We start from the raw sequence: 20873 nt of genomic DNA on the forward strand, positions 1-20873 counted from the left end.
CCCTATTATTAAAATTATTAACAACTCACTTATTGATTTACCTTCACCTTCCAATATCTCATCTTGATGAAATTTTGGATCCTTATTAGCCTAATGTTTAATAATCCAAATTATTACTGGATCATTTTATACAGCTAATATTGGGGGTCAGAGTTGCTCGCGTCCGTAGGTTTTACCAAAATCAGGTTTCATCCCTCTTTACCCTACACGTGGCCCCTGGGTGGTGCTAACTGAGCAACATACTCCAGGTGGTAGGCTTCGGCCGCAGCTAGCTTTACCACCCGCGAACAAAGCCGCGCCGCCATGCGATCTGTCACGAGGCTAGATTTACCTAGTCATGTGGCACGTCGTGTTCCCTGTGCGATGTTCTCAGTAGCATATCTTGGGGGATTGGGTCTGTATAGTTGTGCTCTGCATTTGTCGACAAGCTCTGACCATAGTCGTTATGACGCCGGCCGGCTCAATCTGGAGGGCAGCGGGATCCGAAGCACGGTGCACCGCTGGCTGACCGCAGTAAGTAGGAGGCCCAATTAGTAGGTTCGCCATCTACGAAAGGCTACCCCGCCAACTTGCGAAAAATCCTGGGATAGTGCGAATTCATCGTGCGATTCTATCGTGCTGGTTGGCGACCAGAGAGAGGTCCCGGTGGCGATTTCCAGTTGGGTTCGGGCGTCCCCGCGTTCTCCAGTTGAGTCTACCATTCCCGTAATTGCGGTGAAAGTCACGGTGTCTAAAATGTAGCACCTCGTACAACTTCCATTTCCCCATACCTATTCACACCCACACGTGTAATGATTTGTGTAAAAAGAAAGAAAAAGTTTCACAGCGGCTGCACCACCTCTCTTTTTCAGTGCATCTCTCAAATATACGAGGTTCGCACTCCAATCTCTTTGCGGTCCACCACTACCTCGAGACCGCCAAGCCGCACTTGCTCTTTCTCACGGAGACACAAATCACAAGTCCAGCAGATGTAGCGTACTTACAGTACCCCTGATATTCACTTGAGCACAACTTTAAACCTCGTGCAGGAGTCTGTATGTACGCTCGTAATGACGTCTGCTGCCGACGTCTCCGTAACTTTTTCAGTAATGTGGTGCTTATCGGATACAGGCTTGGAGCAGATCATATACGCCTGCGGGTATAGGTCGCACAGTGGTGAACAGGAGACGACTCGGATGTTCGAGTCTTACTCGGTTCTTAGCGAGACGGCTGATATCGTCCAACGTCGGTATCCGACTGCTCAAATGGTGTTTCTGGGGGATTTCAACGCTCACCACCAAGATTAGCTATTCCCATACCAGAACACCGACCATTTTGACCGAACAGCTTGAGGCTTTGGATTCAGTGGATCGTCGTGCTAGAAGGCTCATTTGCGATCAGACACTGGTCGCAAAACTCCAGACCTTGGAACACCGTCGTAAGGTATTACAGTTCTGAAATAATTTAAATCTGGTTGCGAGATACAACAGAACAAGCGGCTCACCGAGGCGGACGCGCTGTGAATAAGTTACGTATTATTTTCCGTTTTCTATTATTTACGATTTGTGTTATTATAAGAAAAACTTATGAAATTAGCTTTATTTCTTCTTTATCATTTTCATATTGTAAATACTTGTGTACTATTTTATTTAGTATAAATAAATAAGTGTGGTTTTCATTAAAACTGTTAAATTACATGCTATAGTTTGTTTTACTGATTGATATTTAAAACACGTACAAATTATTAGTTTATCAGTGAGAGTGGTGAACATGACGTCAGCCATGCTGACGTCATGCTTTTTAAAAACAGTCTAGAGGCCTCTACTTCGACATATAAAAGTATAAAATAGTATAAAAGTAGTAGAAAAGTAGTATATATAGTATATACTACATATACTACTTTTCTTTTGTAAATACAACTGATATCAGTTGTCTGGTTTCCATAGCACAAGCTCTGCTTAATTTGGGATCAGATGACCAGATCAGATGACTTGTCTTTTGTAAACACATACTTATATGATGATGATGATAGATAATTACACCCGTCTGGGTGTCAAATATGTCTGTTTGTCTGTTTGACAAACCTTTTTTAAATCTTCGGCCCATCTTGTCACACGGTGTCCTACACTACGCTTGGCTAAGCGTGGTTTCCACTCTAACACGTGTCGACTCCATCAGCCATCAATGCGCCTGGAGACATGATCAGCCCACTTCCACTTCAGCGAGCTAATTCTACGCGTGATGTCGGTGACTTTAGTTCTCTGGCGAATGTCCTCATTTCGGATTCTATCTGCCAGAGAAACCCCAAGTATCGCGCGTTCCATTACTCGCTGAGCGACCCTATATTTGTGGACCAGTCCTACGGTAAGTGTCCACGTTTCGGCACCGTAAGTCATTACAGGTAGGACGCACTGATTGAAACCCTGGTCTTAAGCGACTGTGGAATCGACGATTCAAAAATATGAAGGAATACAGGAAGAGAAAGTAAAAGTAATAAAGCTGTAATACCTACGGCTCAAACAAATAAAGGTATTTGATCAAAAGATATTTTATTAATTCGTATGTTAATAATTGTCGTAAAGAAAAAATTGCTAAGTCTACTGATAAGCCTCTATGAGTAATATTAGAAGAGAGTGGGGGTAAACTGTTCCTGTTCCATTTTCAACAATTCTACTAGAAATTAATAATATTAGTGAAGGCGGTAAAAGTCAAAATCTTATATTATTTATTCGTGGGAAAGCTATATCTGGTGCTCCTAATATTAATGGAATTAGTCAATTACCAAATTCTCCGATTATAATAGGTATAACTATAAGAAAAAAATTATAATAAAAGCATGAGCTGTAACAATTGTATTATAAATTTGATTATCTCCAATTAAAGCTCCTGGGTTTCTTAATTCGGTTTGAATTAATAAACTAAGAGAAGTTCCTACTATTCCTGCTCAAATTCCAAAAATAAAATATAAAGTACCAATATATCTTTATGATAAAATGGCTGAGTTAAAAGCGATAAATTGTAAATTTATTTACGGGAAATCTCTCTTTTATTAGCTTTATATTCAATAATTATATAAAATTGCAAATTTTAAAGTGTAATAAATACTAAGGCTTAAAGAGAAATTTCTTTATAAATAATTTTGAAGATTATGTTTTAATTAACTTAAAACCTTAAAAAAATTAGTCTTGTTATTACAAAAATAAATGAAATAATAAATATATTATTTAATAGTAAATGATTACTAATTATTCTTTTAGAAAAAAATCCTATCAAATGGAGGTAATCCTCCTAAAGAAAGAAAATTAATTAAAATTGAAATTTTAATAAAAATAATTATATTACAATTAAATAATTGAATAATATAATAAGTATTTAAGATATAAAACACATAAAAAATAACAAAATTAATAAAAAAAGAATAAAATTACATATAAATTGCTGCTAATATTCAACTTAAATTATTAATAGAAGTTATATAACCTGGTTATTAGGGTGAAAAAGGAAAATATTTTACAGCCTAAAAATATATTTTAATTAAATTGGTGAATTCCTGCACTAACAGCTGCCCACGTGTTAGTCTATATTATTGTTAACGTTATATATATTGTCATAAAATTAATTATTGAGTAAAACTTATAAAATGAATCTCACCTTTGTTTTTATAATTTAATAAAATATTTTGAAATACTTTCTTTTGTATTAGATTGTTTTTTTTTTCAAATTTAAGTACCTATTTTATTTATAGTCAAAATAATCAATAGTCTTCCTACATACAGGCTAAATAACCTAAAATTATTAATCATATAATATAATAAATCAACAGCCTTTCGTAGTCCACTGCTGAACATCCTCTCCCAAGGTGAAGCTCCCGGTCCTCCGCCTTCCGCATCCAGTCCTACGGCCATCGGTCCTACGACATACGTGACCAGCCCACTGCCACTTCAGCTTTTTGCGAGCTATGTCGATGACTCCGGTTCTTTTCCGGCTAATCTTATTTCTGATCTTATTCTTCAAAGATACTCCGAGCATAGCTCGCTCCATAGCACGTTGAGCGACTTTGAATTTGTGGACTAGTCCCGCAGTTAGTGTCCACGTTTCGGCACCGTATGTCATGGCAGATAAGACGCATTGGTTGAAGACTCGTCTTCAAACATTGCGGTATAGACGACGTGAGGACTTGACGAAGGTTGCCAAATGCTGCTCATCCCAAGAGAATTCTTCGATCGGCTTCCTTCTCGAAGTTGTTCCTACCGACTTGTATAACCTATAATTATTATATTTAATTAATTATAATATTAAACCAACTTTCACAGACTGTCTATATTACTATATATATATTACAGCTCTGTATTTATTTTGTTGGTATTATATTTGAATGTATATTTTGTGTACTGTTGATTACTAATTACCATCGTTTCGGATCTGCCAGACAACTAGCAGAGAATGCCTCCAAGCATTAACTGCCAGTTGTCTGGCAGTCCCACCAGCTTCTTCAGGTAATTGTAGTATATTTTTGTGATAAGTAGAAAAGTTAACATTGGTAAGTATGGTATACATAGTTTGAACAATAATTCTGGGAACAGGAAAAGGATATACGTAAAATAACGTATCATAATCATATCGTTGGTAGATACTTGCCTTTCACGCCGAAGGTTGTGGGTTCGATTCCCACCCAGGACAGACATTTGTGTGCATGGACATGTCTGTTTGTCCTGAGTCTGGGTGTAATTATCTATATAAGTATGTATTTACAAAAGAAAAGTAATATATGTAGTATATCAGTTGTCTGGTTTCCATAGCACAAGCTTTGCACAAGCTTAATTTGGGATCAGATGGCCGTGTGTGAAAAATGTCCCAGGACATTATTATTATAATTAAACTACCGTAACAGCCTGTGAATGTCCCACTGCTGGGCTAAAGGCCTCCTCTCCTCTTTTTTTTTTTTTTTTGAGGAGAAGGTTTGGAGCTTATTCCACCACGCTGCTCCAGTGCACTCCGAACACTGATAATTAAACTATGAGATATGAAATCAATTTAAAAAAAAAATAATTCTATCCCCAAGTTTGATAGGGGTTGAGAAGAACTTTGTGCAAGCTCGTCTGGGTTGATACCAACCACTCATCACATACTTTACCGCCATTCAGAAATACTTAGTATTGTTGTGTACCGGTTTAAAGGGTGAGTGAGTCAGTGTAACTACATGTACTGGGGACGTAACATCTTAGTTTCCAAGGTCGGTGGCGCATTGGCGATGTAAGGATCGGTTAATATTTTTACATCACCATACCATCACTTCATCCATCTCGTGGCCCATTTGGCCCACCTTTCTATATTATAAAAAACAGCAGTTCGTTTCAGCTATTATACCGTTTGAAGTAAATAAAAAATTACGCGAGTTACTTTTTTTTTCATTGACAGTAAATCAACTAATGATGGTGAATCGTTTTGAATTAATCGAATCACTGTTTTTTTTATTGATGATTTTTTACTTTTTACTTTCGAAGGGTTTGCAACACTGCAAGTACTATTGTTTTACGTTAGTAAAGTGCGTACGTATGAGCGTGAGTATTATACATTCCCATTTCAAGTTTTGTTCTTATAAATGCAAAATATACTGTCAGCAGAAAAAAAGTTGATCTCTTAAAACTACAACATTAATGGTTACGTTTAATGTTATTTATGTCAGGATGCAATAATAAGTAATAAGTTATTTTTGAACGTCGCTTATCGTTAATTAAAAATTAATTAGATATTTTAAGTTTTTTTTATAGAATATGTAGGCGGACGAGCATATGGGCTACCTGATGGTTAGTGGTACCCACCGCCTGTAAACATTGGCATTGTACGAAATATTCACAATCCCTTACGTCACCAATGCGTCACCAATCTTGGGAACTATGTGACATCCCTTGTGTCTGTACACTATCTCACTCATTCGGTATTGTAGGCGGTATAACATGCCATAGGTGGGTGTAACCCTCACTGGGTTTTAAGCCACTAAGTGATCCACTGAATTTTAATAATAATGAGTTGTTTATATATATTATAATTAGGACCATTATCAATTGTTTACGCGTTTGTAATAATTAGAACAGTTTACCTTCCTCTACGACGTTCGCGGTTATAACTCATTTTTAGTTGTAGTTTCTTTGTAAAATGTTTTGCAGAACAAGTTTATTGTTAAGCGTGACTGTGTATCTGATTGTAGGTGGCATTAATATCGATGGTGAGGTATTTAATATTTTAATTATTATTATGTATTATTCAGGAGTGATCAATTATGTTTATTAAATGAACTTTAATAAGTAAAAAAAACAAATGTTTTTGTGGTCGTCTTAACTTTGTTTATTCTTATCTATACATAGTTAATCTTCATAAATACATATAAGCCAAATACCGGTCATCGCGAGATCTCCTAAGCTATCGGCCCGATTGACTTGAAATTTGTCAAAGTTACTTCTTTCCCGACGTAGACGCTCACTAAGCACGGACTTTAGGCAAATCATATCCAAAATACTTTTATCTTCTTATCGTGTGAATATAAGACAATTAGCTTGTATTTTAATATAAGCGTCGTCGGGGGCAGTTTGTTTATAGAAACGAGCATCAAAGTTTCAATTCTTATTTTGTGAATATTTTGGGTGATTAATTGACAAATACTATGCTGTGTGTGATAGTGTTGGCCTATTATAAATTATCGGTAATAATTCGAATAAAGCTTGCAAAATAGATTTATTAATAAAAAATCATAACATTATTCCATCGGTTCATTTAATTAGTGAATGCACAAATAGAAAATGAATGAAAATGTTATATAAGGAAACCCTTTTTTGTTTTTGCTTATAACTACTATATAAAATGTCTTTAATTAATAAATGTCAACAAACGCATTTCAGTTGACCATAAATGGCTGATTATTTTAATTTCTTAAAATCGATTCCTTTAACCGTTGCTAGGACATTGTAGATAATAGCCGAGATGGCTCAGTGGTGATACATGAATAGCAATGTGTCGAATGAACGTCAGCCCTGGAGCGATGTGGTGGAATAAACTGTAAACCTTCTCCCCATAAGATCGCGTTTAGATCAGAATTGGAGCTGTTACTTTACATTTGTTATAAAGTACATTGTCTTTTCAGGTCCAAAACATGGCAAAGTTGCCGTCTGCTACTTAGCGTCCTGGGCGATATACAGGAAGCCTCCTGTCAAATTTGAAATATCAGACATAGATCCAACATTATGCACTCACATTGTCTACGCTTTCGCTGGCTTAGATAAAGAATCGCATACTATTAAAAGCCTCGGTAAGTCCTTTTTTATATCATAGGGACGAGTCTGACTCGTATGCTGGGACGGCAAATGGCGTGACGCTCTCTTATGACGTCATCTCTCAGACGCCACTCTCGATTTCCTTGTATATGCGGTACATATACAAGGAAATATATATATTTGTTGATATATATTATTATAATAAGAAGAAAATTATAACCGCCAGAGATGTAACAAATTTGTTTTTATTGTTATTAAATATAAAGCTTATATATAAAGCTACCTTTAAATAAAATCGTGATTAATTAATTATTTATGTGGCATATTCGTGATACCACTGACTAACAAACAGTGGAATTATACGAATCAATATTAAAACACTATAAATCAATTCAATTTGTAGTATTCGCCTTGCCTATTTAATTGCATCAGCTTACCATGCCTATTAAAATAAAGCGTACAAATTATATTGTTGCTAAGACATCCTACTTCACTAAATAATTGAAAACCTCTTTAATTTAACCAATTATATCTGATAAGAAATTTCATTACTGTTTTTTCTAGACAAGTGGCTTGATATAGAACGAGATAGTGGTAACGCTGGTTATAAAAACCTGACCGGGATTAAAAAGCGTTATCCTCATATAAAAGTTACTTTAAGTCTCGGTGGGTGGGATGAAGGTTCCGTGAAATTCTCTAAGATGGCTGGCAATAGATGGGAAAGACTCAGATTTATCAGAAGTGTCATGCAATATCTTGAGTAAGTTTTAGAGTACATAATTAATTTATTGTTTTGTGCTACTAGCTACCCAGCTTCACACGGGTAGTGTGAGGTTCAACATGAAACGTATATCGGAACAAATATAGTTCCCAATCGTCATAATTTTTTCCGCCATCTTTAACATTTACCGTCCTATTATAACCAATTTTCACTAAGCTGATTTATACACTTAAACCTTTCTCATGAATAACTCCGTCCATTGGTGAAAACCGTATGAAAATCCGTTTAGTAGCTATTGAGTTTATCGCGTTCACACAGACATAGACGACGGAGGACTTTTCTATAATATGTACTGATATAAATGTAACACTAATACGAAATGAATCGTTTATTCCTTAAAGTTTGGTCATGTAATTGGCGGCCGCCGCCATTAAAATAAACTTCTTCTAAATACCTATCTTTTATTTCCTGTCGCATGACTTCCTAAACCAGGGTTTTGTTTGTAGGAAATACAAATTTGATGGTCTAGACATAATGTGGAAATATCCTACCCTGAGAGGTGGAGCTCCTGAAGATAAAGAGAACTTCGTTACTTTGGTCAAGGTACCATATAAATATTCGCATGTTTCCCGTCTGCCTATAAATAATAACAATAATAACATAAAAAATGCTCCTAACTTAATATAACACCTTCGCCATATGATATTTAATTGTTACGAGTAATGCATAGCCTGTAATGGTAGTATAGTATTTATTTATTTATTTATTTTTATTTATGTACCAACAGAGTATACAGAAAATTATATAAATGAAAAATGTGTACAAACTTATCTCTAACAAGAGATCTCTTCCAGAAACCCTGAATCTAGTGGAGATTATTTGTAATACATATTTATGGTGTAGGTACAATATCAATTAGTTTTATATTATAAAATTCAAGTAGACTTAACGATAAATGAATATATTACACACTAAATACAAATAAATATATTAATATATACCATCATCTATAATATATATATACATTCAACTTACATAGATACACAAAAAAATATATATATACATACATATAAAATAAATTAAACTTAAGTGGAAAGAAATTGTTGCTTAACTCTGATTTTAAACGATCTTATTGTAACATTATTATGGAAAATATTATCTGGAAGAGAGTTCCATAGGCGAGCGGCAACAACGGAAAACGAGTTACCAAAGGAAGTAGTATTAAAAAATGGTACCTCAAGAGTTATCGACGCCACACATGCGCGTACAGGTCTTTCACGAGCAGGACAAAACAGAAAACGCTCATGTAGGTAAACAGGGCTACCATGGTTTAATATATTAAAAAGAAGCGATAATATGTGCAAGCTCCGGCGAAGTCGGATAGGAAGCCACTTTAACTGACGTCGATATTGAGAAATGTGATCAAATTTGCGCAGACCGTAAATGAAACGAATGCACAAATTTTGAAGTCTATCTAGTTTGTCAAGTAGCTCTTCATTCGCATCAAGATAGCAAACATCAGCGTAGTCCAGGAAAGGAAGAAGAAGGGATTGTGCAAGTAAGTAGTTTGTTTTGAAAGGAAGGAAATTCTGCAAACGTTTTAGAGAATGCAGAGAGAAATGGACATGTTTACTGACTTCGTTAACCTGAGCTCTCCATGATAAATTGCAATCTATGACTAACCCCAGATTACTAGCTTGGTCACTATATGCAATTTGAGTTCCATCATAAACAATTGATGGTACAATGTCCTAATTAATCTTGCTACGTAACTGTCTGGTACCTATTATCAATGCCTTCGACTTCAAGGGATTAACAAGAAGCCCAAAGGATGCAGCCCAGTTCTTAATTTTTTTAAAGATCATAATTGATATCATGTATGGTCGAACACAGATTTGATAAGGTGACGTGTCTATAAAGTTGTAAATCGTCTGCATAGAGATGGTAGTGAGAAGAAATAACTTTGGTAATTTCATTAATGAAGATTGAAAACAGAAGAGGAGAAAGTACGCCGCCTTGCGGAACGCCAGCAGAGAGATCAGCCCAGTCCGAGGAAGCCTCATCAGACTTTACCATCTGCCGACGACCACGAAGATAAGATTGGAACCAATCAATCACAGGCTGAGCAAAGTTAAGTGAGCGAAGGATACCAAGCAATACATCAAAGTCGACTGAATTAAAGGCATTGCTAAAATCGAGCAAAATGAGAATAGTAAACTCACTTTTGTCCATAGCAAAGCGAATGTCTTCAGTGACTTTAAGCAGTGCGGTGGAAGTACTATGACCGGAACGGAAACCGGATTGAAAAGGACTAAGGAGATGATTATGTGTTAGGAATTCTGACAGTTGCTTATGTACAACGTCTTCAAGGATTTTTGATAGGATAGGCAAAATAGAGATGGGACGAAAATGTGAAAATGAAGAGAATTTATACTTACAACATGAGGCCTATGCTTTGCAAATGGGATATCTAGAGTTATATTTTATGTTTTCAGGAATTAAAAGAGGCATTCTTACCATACGGCTACATTCTAAGCGCGTCATTGGCTAATACCAGAGAAATAATGAGTTCTGCGTATGATTTAGTGAGTCTGAATCGTTATTTGGACTTGATTTATTTACTTGGTTATGATTATAATGGACACTGGGACAGAATAGTTGGAGCATCCGCACCATTAAAGGGATTAAATAAAGGGGATGAAAGAAATGTGGTATGATAACATTATATTTTTTATAGTCATAAATTTCAATGTATTACAGTTATTATTGTGTGCAGTTTAAAATAAGACGTGCAAATTGATGGGTGAACGCACCATATAGGTATACAAGCTTTCAGTCCTTAGTTTTTAAAAACATCATTTAAATAATAATTATATTTGTTTCGAATTTGTGTATATATGAGGGCTATCTTTTGATTGCTCACCAGTTGGCGCCGCTAGCGACTGAAGTTTATGGCTGTCGTTAAAAGTATTTATTACTGCGGCAGGGCCAATAAATTTATTTTGAATATTTTTAACGAAATTAATGAAAAAAAATGAATTAACGAAATAAATAAAATATTGTTTAATCCTTAAGTGTTGAGCAGAAAAAAAAGAGAACATACCGTGTTCCTGAAGTACAAAATTCTCCAAGAATTTTACAAGTGATATAATTAATATATTCTACGGCAAAACAGCAGTACTGCAACAGCAGCATCTCAGTACTTAGTATTATTGTGTATATGGTTGAGTGAGCCAGTGTAACTGCACGCACAAGAGACATAACGAGTTCCCAAGGTTGGTGGCGCATTGATGATATAAGGGATAGTTAATATTCCTAAACTGCCAATTTCTATGGGCGGCGGTAATGGTGTCTATGTGATCATTTGCAAGTGTATCAGCATATTCTAAATTTAAAAAAATACTAAGTGTCGGAACGAAGCGAAGATGAAGCAGTAGTTTAGATAAAACGACGAAAAGCAGATAGGTAAGTAATTAAATATGATTAATTATATTTTTAGGAATATACAATTAAATACTTGCTTTCGTCAGGAATAAGTCCTGATAAATTAGTTCTCGGCATACAATTCATCGGACGGACGTTTATTTTGAAAGAATCCGATGTAAAAAATATTGAATTTGGAAAAACTGAAGCAGAAATTAATGGATTTTCTGGACCATATCTTAACGGAACTAATATGTACGGATATAACGAGGTAAGTGAAAATATCTTAGATAACGCAGTTGGAATCCCGTTAAATATCTATTGCGGGTCATAATCTTCTAATTGTTGCAATTCTGACCAGTTTTGTACTGTTTGAATCCAATTCTTACGTTCTTTGGGTCTTCAGTCCACCTAGGCAATGGTGTCCCGTAGCAAAGGTGTTCTGAGCCGTGATCGGAATATTTAGTGCTAAATCATCTGACTGATAAGTTGATATCTGTAAAACTATAACGCAATATTGTTTTATCGGTCAGACCCAGGGTTTGAACTCTGGACATCAGGATCAACGGAGCTAGTCATAAATCAACATGACAGACCTTTCTATTAACTAAAACTTTTTGTTGATTTTTTATCCAGGTATGTCTAGAATTAAAAAATAATTTCAAGTGGGTTTATCATTGGGATAAAGAATCGTCGACACCGTATTTGCGTGATGGACGTCGAATTGTTTCTTATGACGACACTCGTTCTATCGCCAATAAAGTCAAGTAAGACATACGTATATCTATTAGCTTATGTATATGAGGGTTAAGTGACTGGTGAAGTAATGAAAGGAATGATGTTTTTACAAGTTAAAGTCAAATAACAGCTTGTGAATGTCCCGATGAGCTAAGGCCTTCTCTCCTTTTTTTGAGGAGAAAATTTGGAGGTTGTTCACCACGCTGCTCTAATGCGGGTTGGTTTTCAAGTTAAGGCTTGTAAAAATGACCAGAAGTATGGTAAAGAAAACTAAAACACTTATTTATAATAAAAGGAAATGAGTCTTATATTATCTGAACGCTACTATGCCATAAATGTGACATAGTAGCGTTCAGTTAATATAAGTAAAAGTCTGTACAAAATCGTCAAATTTCGTAGAAAATGTTTAACCAGAGTCAATTATTGTTATTATATATCGTACAACTGTTTTTATGAATTACAGATTGGGTATTGAATACAATATCGCTGGGTTTATGGCTTGGAGTATAGACACGGATGATTTCAAAGGTCTCTGTGACATGCCAAACGATACTTATATGGATTTCACTGTGAGATTTAATGACATAACAAAAGACAAATTCTGGCAAGACCCCTCTAAAATTCCAAATACCCAGAGTGAGTATAATTCTTTGCAATTTCGTGAACATTTTTCCGCATGAAACCAAGCCAAATCTTTATTCAATATCCTTAATGGTTAGCTCGCTTTATTATTAAAAATACGCCGCCGATGTTTTGGGCGAGATGACCTTGTGGTTAGAACGCGTGAATATTAACCGATGATCGTGGGTTCAACCCCAGTTACCGGCAAGCCCGCTAGGCCCGACCAAGGTAGCGGTCGCGGTATCGGAAGGGCAGGGGGTGCTAAGAATCACCGGTTCACGGCAGGCTACCGTATAAAACGACTGCACATGGCAACGTATAATGGACGCTCGATGAGGCTGGACCATCACCTCGCCGAATTAGAAGTAGAGTTAAGTCATATAAACTGGCATAGACTGGGGTTATCTGAAGTCCGAAGACAGGGGTAGGACACGATAACTCTAGAGTCCGGTAACTTACTCTACTTCCGCGAAGGTGATAACCTCTTCCAGGGTGGTGTCGGTTTTCTAGTCAAATAGGATCTCATTAGCAGCATTGTGGAAATCAGTAGTGTTTCAAACCGGGTAGCGTACCTTGTCCTAAAACTTTCCGACAGGTACTCCCTGAAGGTCGTACAGGTATATGCGCCAACTTCGACATACTCTGATGATGTGGTCGAAGCGATGTACGAGTACATCGCAAAGGCCCTCAACGACACCTTGAAGGCCCACTACAATGTTGTTATGGGAGACTTTAATGCTAAAGTGGGAGTACAATATAGCGGTGAATCGAAAGTCGGACCTTACGGCTTGGGCTGCAGAAATCACAGGGGGCGAATGCTGGTAAACTTTCTCGAAGCGCAGGGGCTTTTTTTGATGAATTCTTTCTTTCAAAAGAAGCCTCAGAGGAGGTGGACCTGGCGAAGCCCCGATAACGTGACAAGGAACGAGATAGACTTTATCATTTCGAATAAAAGGCACATATTTAGAGATGTTTCAGTGATCAACAGGTTTAATACCGGAAGTGATCACCGCTTGGTTCGAGGCACTCTAAATATCAACTTAAAAGCCGAAAGATCGAGAATGATGAGGTCTACTCTCCGACCTACCATGCTCCAAACTGCTCAAGGCTCCGAAAAGTTCCAAATGGAACTTCAAAATCAATTCACCGCGTTGGAAACCATAAGCAGCATTGATGAGAGAACAGACACGATGGTCAAAATACTGCAAAACACATCCCGCAAGTGTTTTCCGCCACAGAGAAGAGACAACGCACCAAAACTCTCTGCTGAGACACTCGAGCTGATGAGAAAACGACGAGAACTACTATCGTTTTTGTCAGATAAGGCCTTAAATCGAATAATAAAAACGCTGACGCGACGCGATCTCCGACGCTCCAATACCCGTGCCATCAAGGCTGCGATTGAGCAAAATCGGGGATCGAAAATGTTCGCTCGCAAGTTTGGGAGGCCGCGTCTGACAAAACTTAAAACTGAAATTGGTGGGGTCGTTACCTCTAGGCCTGAGATTGTCGGAGAAGTAGAGAGGTTTTATGGGCAGTTGTTCTCTTCAAGATCGGATAAACCCGTGGGAATCAGTATTGATGACCAGCGCGCCCCTCTTATGCGCCATTACTCCGAGGAGCTCCCGGTCGTTGACCAAGGAGAGATTAGGGCGGCTCTAGAACAGCTTAAAAACAACAAAGCTCCGGGAGATGACGGAATCACAACAGAGTTGCTTAAGGCAGGTGGGACTCCGGTCCTGAAAGAGCTAGCAAGCCTCTTTAATTCCGTCATCCAACATGGCAAGACCCCGGAAACGTGGAGCGGGAGTGAGGTGGTACTGTTTTTCAAGAAAGGTGATAAAACCCTCTTGAAAAACTACAGACTAATCTCTCTCCTGAGTCACGTGTATAAGCTGTTCTCAAGAGTCGTCACGAACCGTCTCGCCAGACGACTTGACGAGTTCCAGCCCCCAGAGCAAGCCGGCTTTCGATCAGGCTACAGCACCGTGGACCACATCCATAATGTTCGGCAGATTGTGCAGAAGACCGAAGAGTACAATCAGCCGCTGTGTATGGCATTTGTGGACTACGAGAAAGCCTTCGACTCCATCGAAACCTGGGCAGTGTTCGACTCATTGCAGAGATGTCATATCGATTGGAGATATATCGAGGTACTGAGATGTCTGTACAACGCCGCTACAATGACTGTCCACATCCAGGACTGTAAGACGAAGGCGATCCAACTGCGCAGAGGAGTGAGACAGGGGGATGTAATATCCCCGAAACTGTTCACCAACGCATTGGATGGAGTCAATGTAAACGGCGAGTACATCTCACACCTTCGATTTGCCGACGATATCGTCATCATAGCAGAGTCGTTGGAACAACTCACCGAAATGTTGCGTAGCCTAGGCGAGTCTTCCCGGTGTGTCGGTCTCGGTATAAACTTGGACAAGACCAAGGTCATGTTCAATAGGCATGTCGTGCCGGGATCGATATACGTCGAGGGGAAACCTCTCGAAGTTGTTAGTGAATATACCTACCTAGGACAGATAATACAAGTCGGTAGGAACAACTTCGAGAAGGAAGCCGATTGAAGAATTCGCTTGGGATGGGCAGCATTTGGCAACCTTCCTCAAGTCCTCAAATCGTCTATACCGCAATGTTTGAAGACGAAAGTCTTCAACTAATGCGTCTTACCTGCCATGACATACGGTGCCGAAACATGGACACTAACTGCGGGACTAGTCCACAAATTCAAAGTCGCTCAGCGTGCTATGGAGCGAGCTATGCGCGGAGTATCTTTGAAGGATAAGATTAGAAATGAGATTATCCGGAAAAGAACCGGAGTCACCGACATAGCTTGCAAAATTAGCAGGCTGAAGTGGCGGTGGGCTGGTCACATATGTCGTCAGACCGATGGCCGTTGGAGCAGACGAGTCCTAAAGTGGACTAAACGAGACCGCGAATCGGCAAGCGCAGCGTAGGGCGCCCTCCAGGCAGGTGGACCGACGACCTTAAGAAGGTGGCGGGCACCAACTGGATGCGGAAGGTGGAGGACAGGGAGCTTTGGCGCACCTTGGGAGAGGCCTATGTTCAGCAGTGGACAACGATTGGCTGTTGATTGATTGATTGATTTGTGGGTTCAAACTCGGGCACCCACGATCATCGGTTAATATTTACGTGTTCTTACCACTAGGCCATCTCGGCTATTTTTAATCATTATTCATTAATTACAGCTGACTCAGACGGGAACGTATATGGATATTTAAGAAATAAACAAATTCTCGGATTTAAACAAAATAATTTCAGAAATTATCCCCTTTTGAGGACGATTAATGAAGCGATATATATAGCATTAGAAGAGAAGAAGATAATAGACGAGATTAATCTAGCTAGAACTAGTTTAAAAGAGCAGGAATACGAGCAGAATATAGGAGATTATAGTGACACACAGACGTGTGAAATAACTTGCTCAGAAGTATGTTTTAAAGGGCCTGGTTCTTAGAATGAAAAAGGAAAATATTATACAGCCTAAAAATACGTTTTAATTAAATTCTTGAATCCCTGCACTAACAGTTGCTCACGTGTTAGTCTATATTATTGTTAACATCTAACATTTGTTTTTATTAATTAATAAAATATTTTGAAATAATTTCTTTTGTATTAGATTGTTTTTTTTCAAATTTAAGCACCTATTTTATTTAGTCAAAGTAATCAATAGCCTTCATATATACAGGATACGTAATTTAAAATTATTAATTTCAAAATTTTGCGGCACACAAAGAAAAATATAAGCTTAAAAATTATTTACCTACCTATGCACGCAGCTTAAAATAGTTTATGATAATAATTTTAAATGTGCAAAATTTAATGCACCACAAAAATAACAGTACGTTTATTAAGGGATTACTTTAATACTTTATTGTACATCACACCACAAAGAGAAAAATACAAAACATATATATAGCCTAAATAAATGTACATTTATGGCGACCTTATCGCTACATAGCGATCTCTTCCAGGCAACCAACGGTGTAAGTAATTACAGATAGGATATGAGGTAGGTGGTGGTATGAATGAAATAATATTAATATTTAATTAAAACAAAACCAATTATTAAATGTAAATATAAAATACACATATTATACATACATATTTAATATAAAACAATATATATATATATATATATATATATATATATATATATATATATATATAATATAAAATACACATACTATACATATATCTATAAATAAATTATATTATTAGTACATGCAAAATTATAAGTATATCATATAAATACATACTATATACAGCAACAACGAATAAAACGATAAGTCCTCAAACATGACAAAAAAGAAAAAAGAAAAACAAATGAATAATACAAGAAATACTGAAATAAAAGAAATTATTGGTGATAAGGCATTTGAGACAGAAAGTGATCTTTCACAAGTTTTTTAAAAATATTTATAGATTTGGCCTCCCGAATATTTATAGGAAGATCGTTCCAGATTTTAATAGCCTGAATTGTAAAAGAATTATTATAAAATGATGATTTATGTTCGGGCACCCTTAAAATCCATCTCTTCACAGAACGAAGTACTTCTCCAGTATTTCCTAAAAATAAAAATTTCTCCTTCAAGTAAGGGGGAGTATAAGGGTGAAACAATACGCAGTACAGAATAGACCGAACCGAAACAACCTGTGAATGTCCTACTGCTGGGCTAAAGGCCTCCTCTCCTCATTTTGAGGAGAAGGTTTGGAGCTTATTCCACCACGCTGCTCCAATGCGGGTTGGTGGAATACACATGTGGCAGAATTTCAGTGAAATTAGACACATGCAGGTTTCCTCACGATGTTTTCCTTCACCGTAAAGCACGAGATGAATTATAATCACAAATTAAGCACATGAAAATTCAGTGGTGCTTGCCCGGGTTTGAACCCACGATCATCGGTTAAGATTCACGCGTTCTTACCACTGGGCCATCTCGGCTTTTTTTTTTACAGAATAGACAGGATGTGCATATTCCGGCAAAGTTGAATGGGTAACCAATTAAGACGAGAACGAAATTGTGAAATGTGGTCATATACAGGTCTACTGGTGGTAGGGCTTTGTGCAAGCTCGTCTGGGTAGGTACCACCCACTCATCAGATATTCTACCGCAAAACAGCAATACTTGATATTGTTGTGTTCCGGTTTGAAGGGTGAGTGAGCCAGTGTAATTACAGGCACAAGGGACATAAAATCTTAGTTCCCAAGGTTGGTGGCGCATTGGCTATAAGCGATGGTTGACATTTCTTACAATGCCAATGTCTAAGGGCGTTTGGTGACCACTTACCATCAGGTGGCCCATATGCTCGTCCTCCTTCCTATTCTATAAAAAAAAAAAAAATATTTGCGTAATCCAAATATAAACCGAATAAATGTATTTTGAAGTCTCTAAGCTTAGTTAATTGGTCTTCGGTTAAGTCAACAAAGCTTGCGTCATATGCTGATGCAAGCTTTGTTGACTTAACCGAAGGATAGGAAATCAAGGATAGGAAGGAGTAGAGTCTGTGCGAGCATAATTTTGGTAGGAATTGAAAGAAAATGTCGAAGACGACGCAAAGACCTCAGTGCAACAAACACCTTCCTGCTGATTTCATTTACATGGCGAGTCAATTATCAAGGAAAACTCCCAAGTTTTTAACACAATCGCAATAAGGGATGACAATATTGTCAAACATTATTGATGGCAAAGAAGACCAGTCGACTTTTGATAATTGTTTCCGGCTGACAATTATTATGGCTTGAGATTTGCTAGGGTTAACATTAAGACCAAGAGATTTACTCCACTCAAGAATGGTATTGAGGTCGTTATTCATCCTTGAAATGAAAAAATTATTATTAATTATATTAGCAAAATTACGCCGCAGAAATATCTTAGGTTTAACTTTGGGAGGGCGCAATTTATACGAAAGAAACATTAAATCATGGTAGGAAAAAGCATCGTCAGGACACTGACCGTGCTTGGAAACGAGATCAGGAGAAGACACAATTATAAGGTCAAGAAGAGAAGAAATAGATACAAGCCTATTAGCCCTATTGTCATCCTTCAGTAGACATGTATTGAAGTCGTCCATTAATATGGTGTGACTATAATTTGGGACAAACGTTTCTACAAGGACTTCAAAAGAGAAAAAGAAATTCGTTAATAGAGAGGGACAATAAAACACGCCAATAAAATTTTTGTCTGGCTTAGAGAAACTTCAACCAGTAAGAGTTCAGCAGAATCAACAGGAGGTGGCTGACACGACGAACTTACAATTTTATGGGAATGTAGGATCTAAGATAGATCACCACACCACCACCAGTCCTGTTGTTACGATCATTACGAATGAGATGGAACCCTGGCAAAGAATACGATGTGGACGGCAAACAGGGTGCTGGAGCGCCTGATTATTATTTGAAGCAACAATGTAAACCTGTGTACCGTCAGCTTAATTTTACTTATAATTACTGCTCACCGTCACCGTTTGATGGTGATTAGCGTTCATACCGGCAACGAGTTAATACACGTTTTCCAAGGTATCCAAAATCGCCCGTTTTATTTCGTCGAGCCTTAGGATAGGAGGCTTAAGGATTAAAGAAGATAATTAATGAATCAGAAATATTAATTAACAACGGAATTAAAAATAACTGATACTTGACGAGTTACACGTTGGCAGAGTGAATTTGGAGTTAGTACACATATGTCAACGGTGTTAAGTATTCTTGTGAATAATATCGACACCCAATACTCGTACAGGTTGTATTTAACTTTAATATATATAAGAAATATAAAAGGTTTGCACATTTTGTACCTGTATTAATTATTTTAATTAAGTACCAACTTGCATTTTGAATGGTTCCCATTTTTCATATTATATACATATGATTAGCAGAAATATTATATATACAATAATTAAAATATTATTGTAGAAGTAATTACTTCGTTTTATAATTTTAAAATTGCATTTAAGAGACATACATTCAATTATTACGGTTGATGCGTAGGTACTTGTTAAATATAATGTATTAATAAGTGTTAGGTATTATTACAATCCATTTACTTTTAATATAGTTAATTAAGCCGTAGTGTACTTAAAATAATTATTTATTTATTTATATATTAAGAAACACGTGTAGGTTAAAATAAATTTGCCGTTTTAAATTTAATAATTATATTGTTAACATGTACTATAAAGATTACCTATTTACATTGTTAAATAAAATAAAATAAATTCTAGAACGTAGTGCCTAAAGTTTATAATTTAAAAAGTACATAGTTATATAACTTGTTATTGTATACATTACAGGTTGACGACAACCGAATCCCAGTGTGTCCGAGGAAAGGGAGTTAGTAAAAAACCGTGGAAGTTTTAAAGGTCGCTTAACAGCATTTATTAATTACCTCGATGCATTGAGTGATAAAAAATTAAGCAGTTGTGATGTTACTGAATTGCAATTGCGGAGGGAACGGATCGAGTCGTTGTACGTGCAATATCATGAGGTACAGTTGCGTTTGGAATGTATAGTTGACGATGTAAAATTACAGTTTTCTGAGCGTTCAGAGTTTGAATCATTATATTATAAGGTATTGTCTAGATCTCAAGAATTTTTAAAGTTTTACAATGAAGACAGTGAGTCTATATGTAGTGATAGGAATACAGGTGTCAGTATTCATAATCCTATTAAGTTGCCTACAATACAGCTACCACAGTTTAATAGGTGTTGTAGTAATTGGCTAGAATTTCGTGACACTTTTACTAGCTTCATCCATAATAATGATGAAATTGACCAAATAAATAAATTCCATTATCTGCGTGCTTTTTTGGTGGGATCTGCTGCTGTGGTTATTCAATCGATTGAGTTTTCTGCTAGTAATTATACAGTTGCTTGGAGTTTAATATGCGATCGTTATGATAATAAAAGATTATTAGTGCAGAATCACGTGTCAGCCTTATTTAATATCGAAGCTGTTACTAGGGAGTCTTCTGTAGCATTAAAAGGGTTGATAGACCAATTAAATAAAAACTTGCGTTCTTTAGAATCCTTAGGTGAGCCAGTTAAACAATGGGACACTTTATTAACATATTTAGTTACTCGCAAGTTAGAT

At 36.9% G+C, this 20873-nt stretch overlaps 2 protein-coding genes across 3 annotated transcripts in view; both read left to right on the forward strand.

Moving 5' to 3' along the window:
* The first annotated feature begins 6069 nt into the window (after window positions 1–6069).
* Window positions 6070–16342, forward strand: LOC126779089 (probable chitinase 2). Its single transcript, XM_050502925.1, has 9 exons — window positions 6070–6205; window positions 7118–7282; window positions 7812–8007; window positions 8475–8571; window positions 10464–10679; window positions 11468–11662; window positions 12028–12158; window positions 12593–12765; window positions 15972–16342. Exons 1-9 carry the CDS (start codon window positions 6136–6138, stop codon window positions 16238–16240), a joined length of 1512 nt encoding a protein of 503 aa, XP_050358882.1. The 5' UTR covers window positions 6070–6135; the 3' UTR covers window positions 16241–16342.
* Window positions 6200–20873, forward strand: part of LOC126779134 (probable chitinase 2) — a 155138-nt gene continuing 140464 nt past the window's right edge. The window contains exon 1 of one of the 2 annotated variants that reach the window (XM_050502992.1): window positions 6200–6210. The gene's annotated coding sequence lies outside the window, so the exon portion shown is untranslated. Of the gene's footprint in view, window positions 6211–7017; window positions 7118–20873 lie in introns of those variants that run through there. The other variant, XM_050502991.1, reaches the window with a different exon arrangement.

The sequence above is a fragment of the Nymphalis io genome, chromosome 28 (genome assembly GCF_905147045.1).
Source record: "Nymphalis io chromosome 28, ilAglIoxx1.1, whole genome shotgun sequence".
Taxonomy (NCBI): Eukaryota; Metazoa; Arthropoda; class Insecta; order Lepidoptera; family Nymphalidae; genus Nymphalis; species Nymphalis io.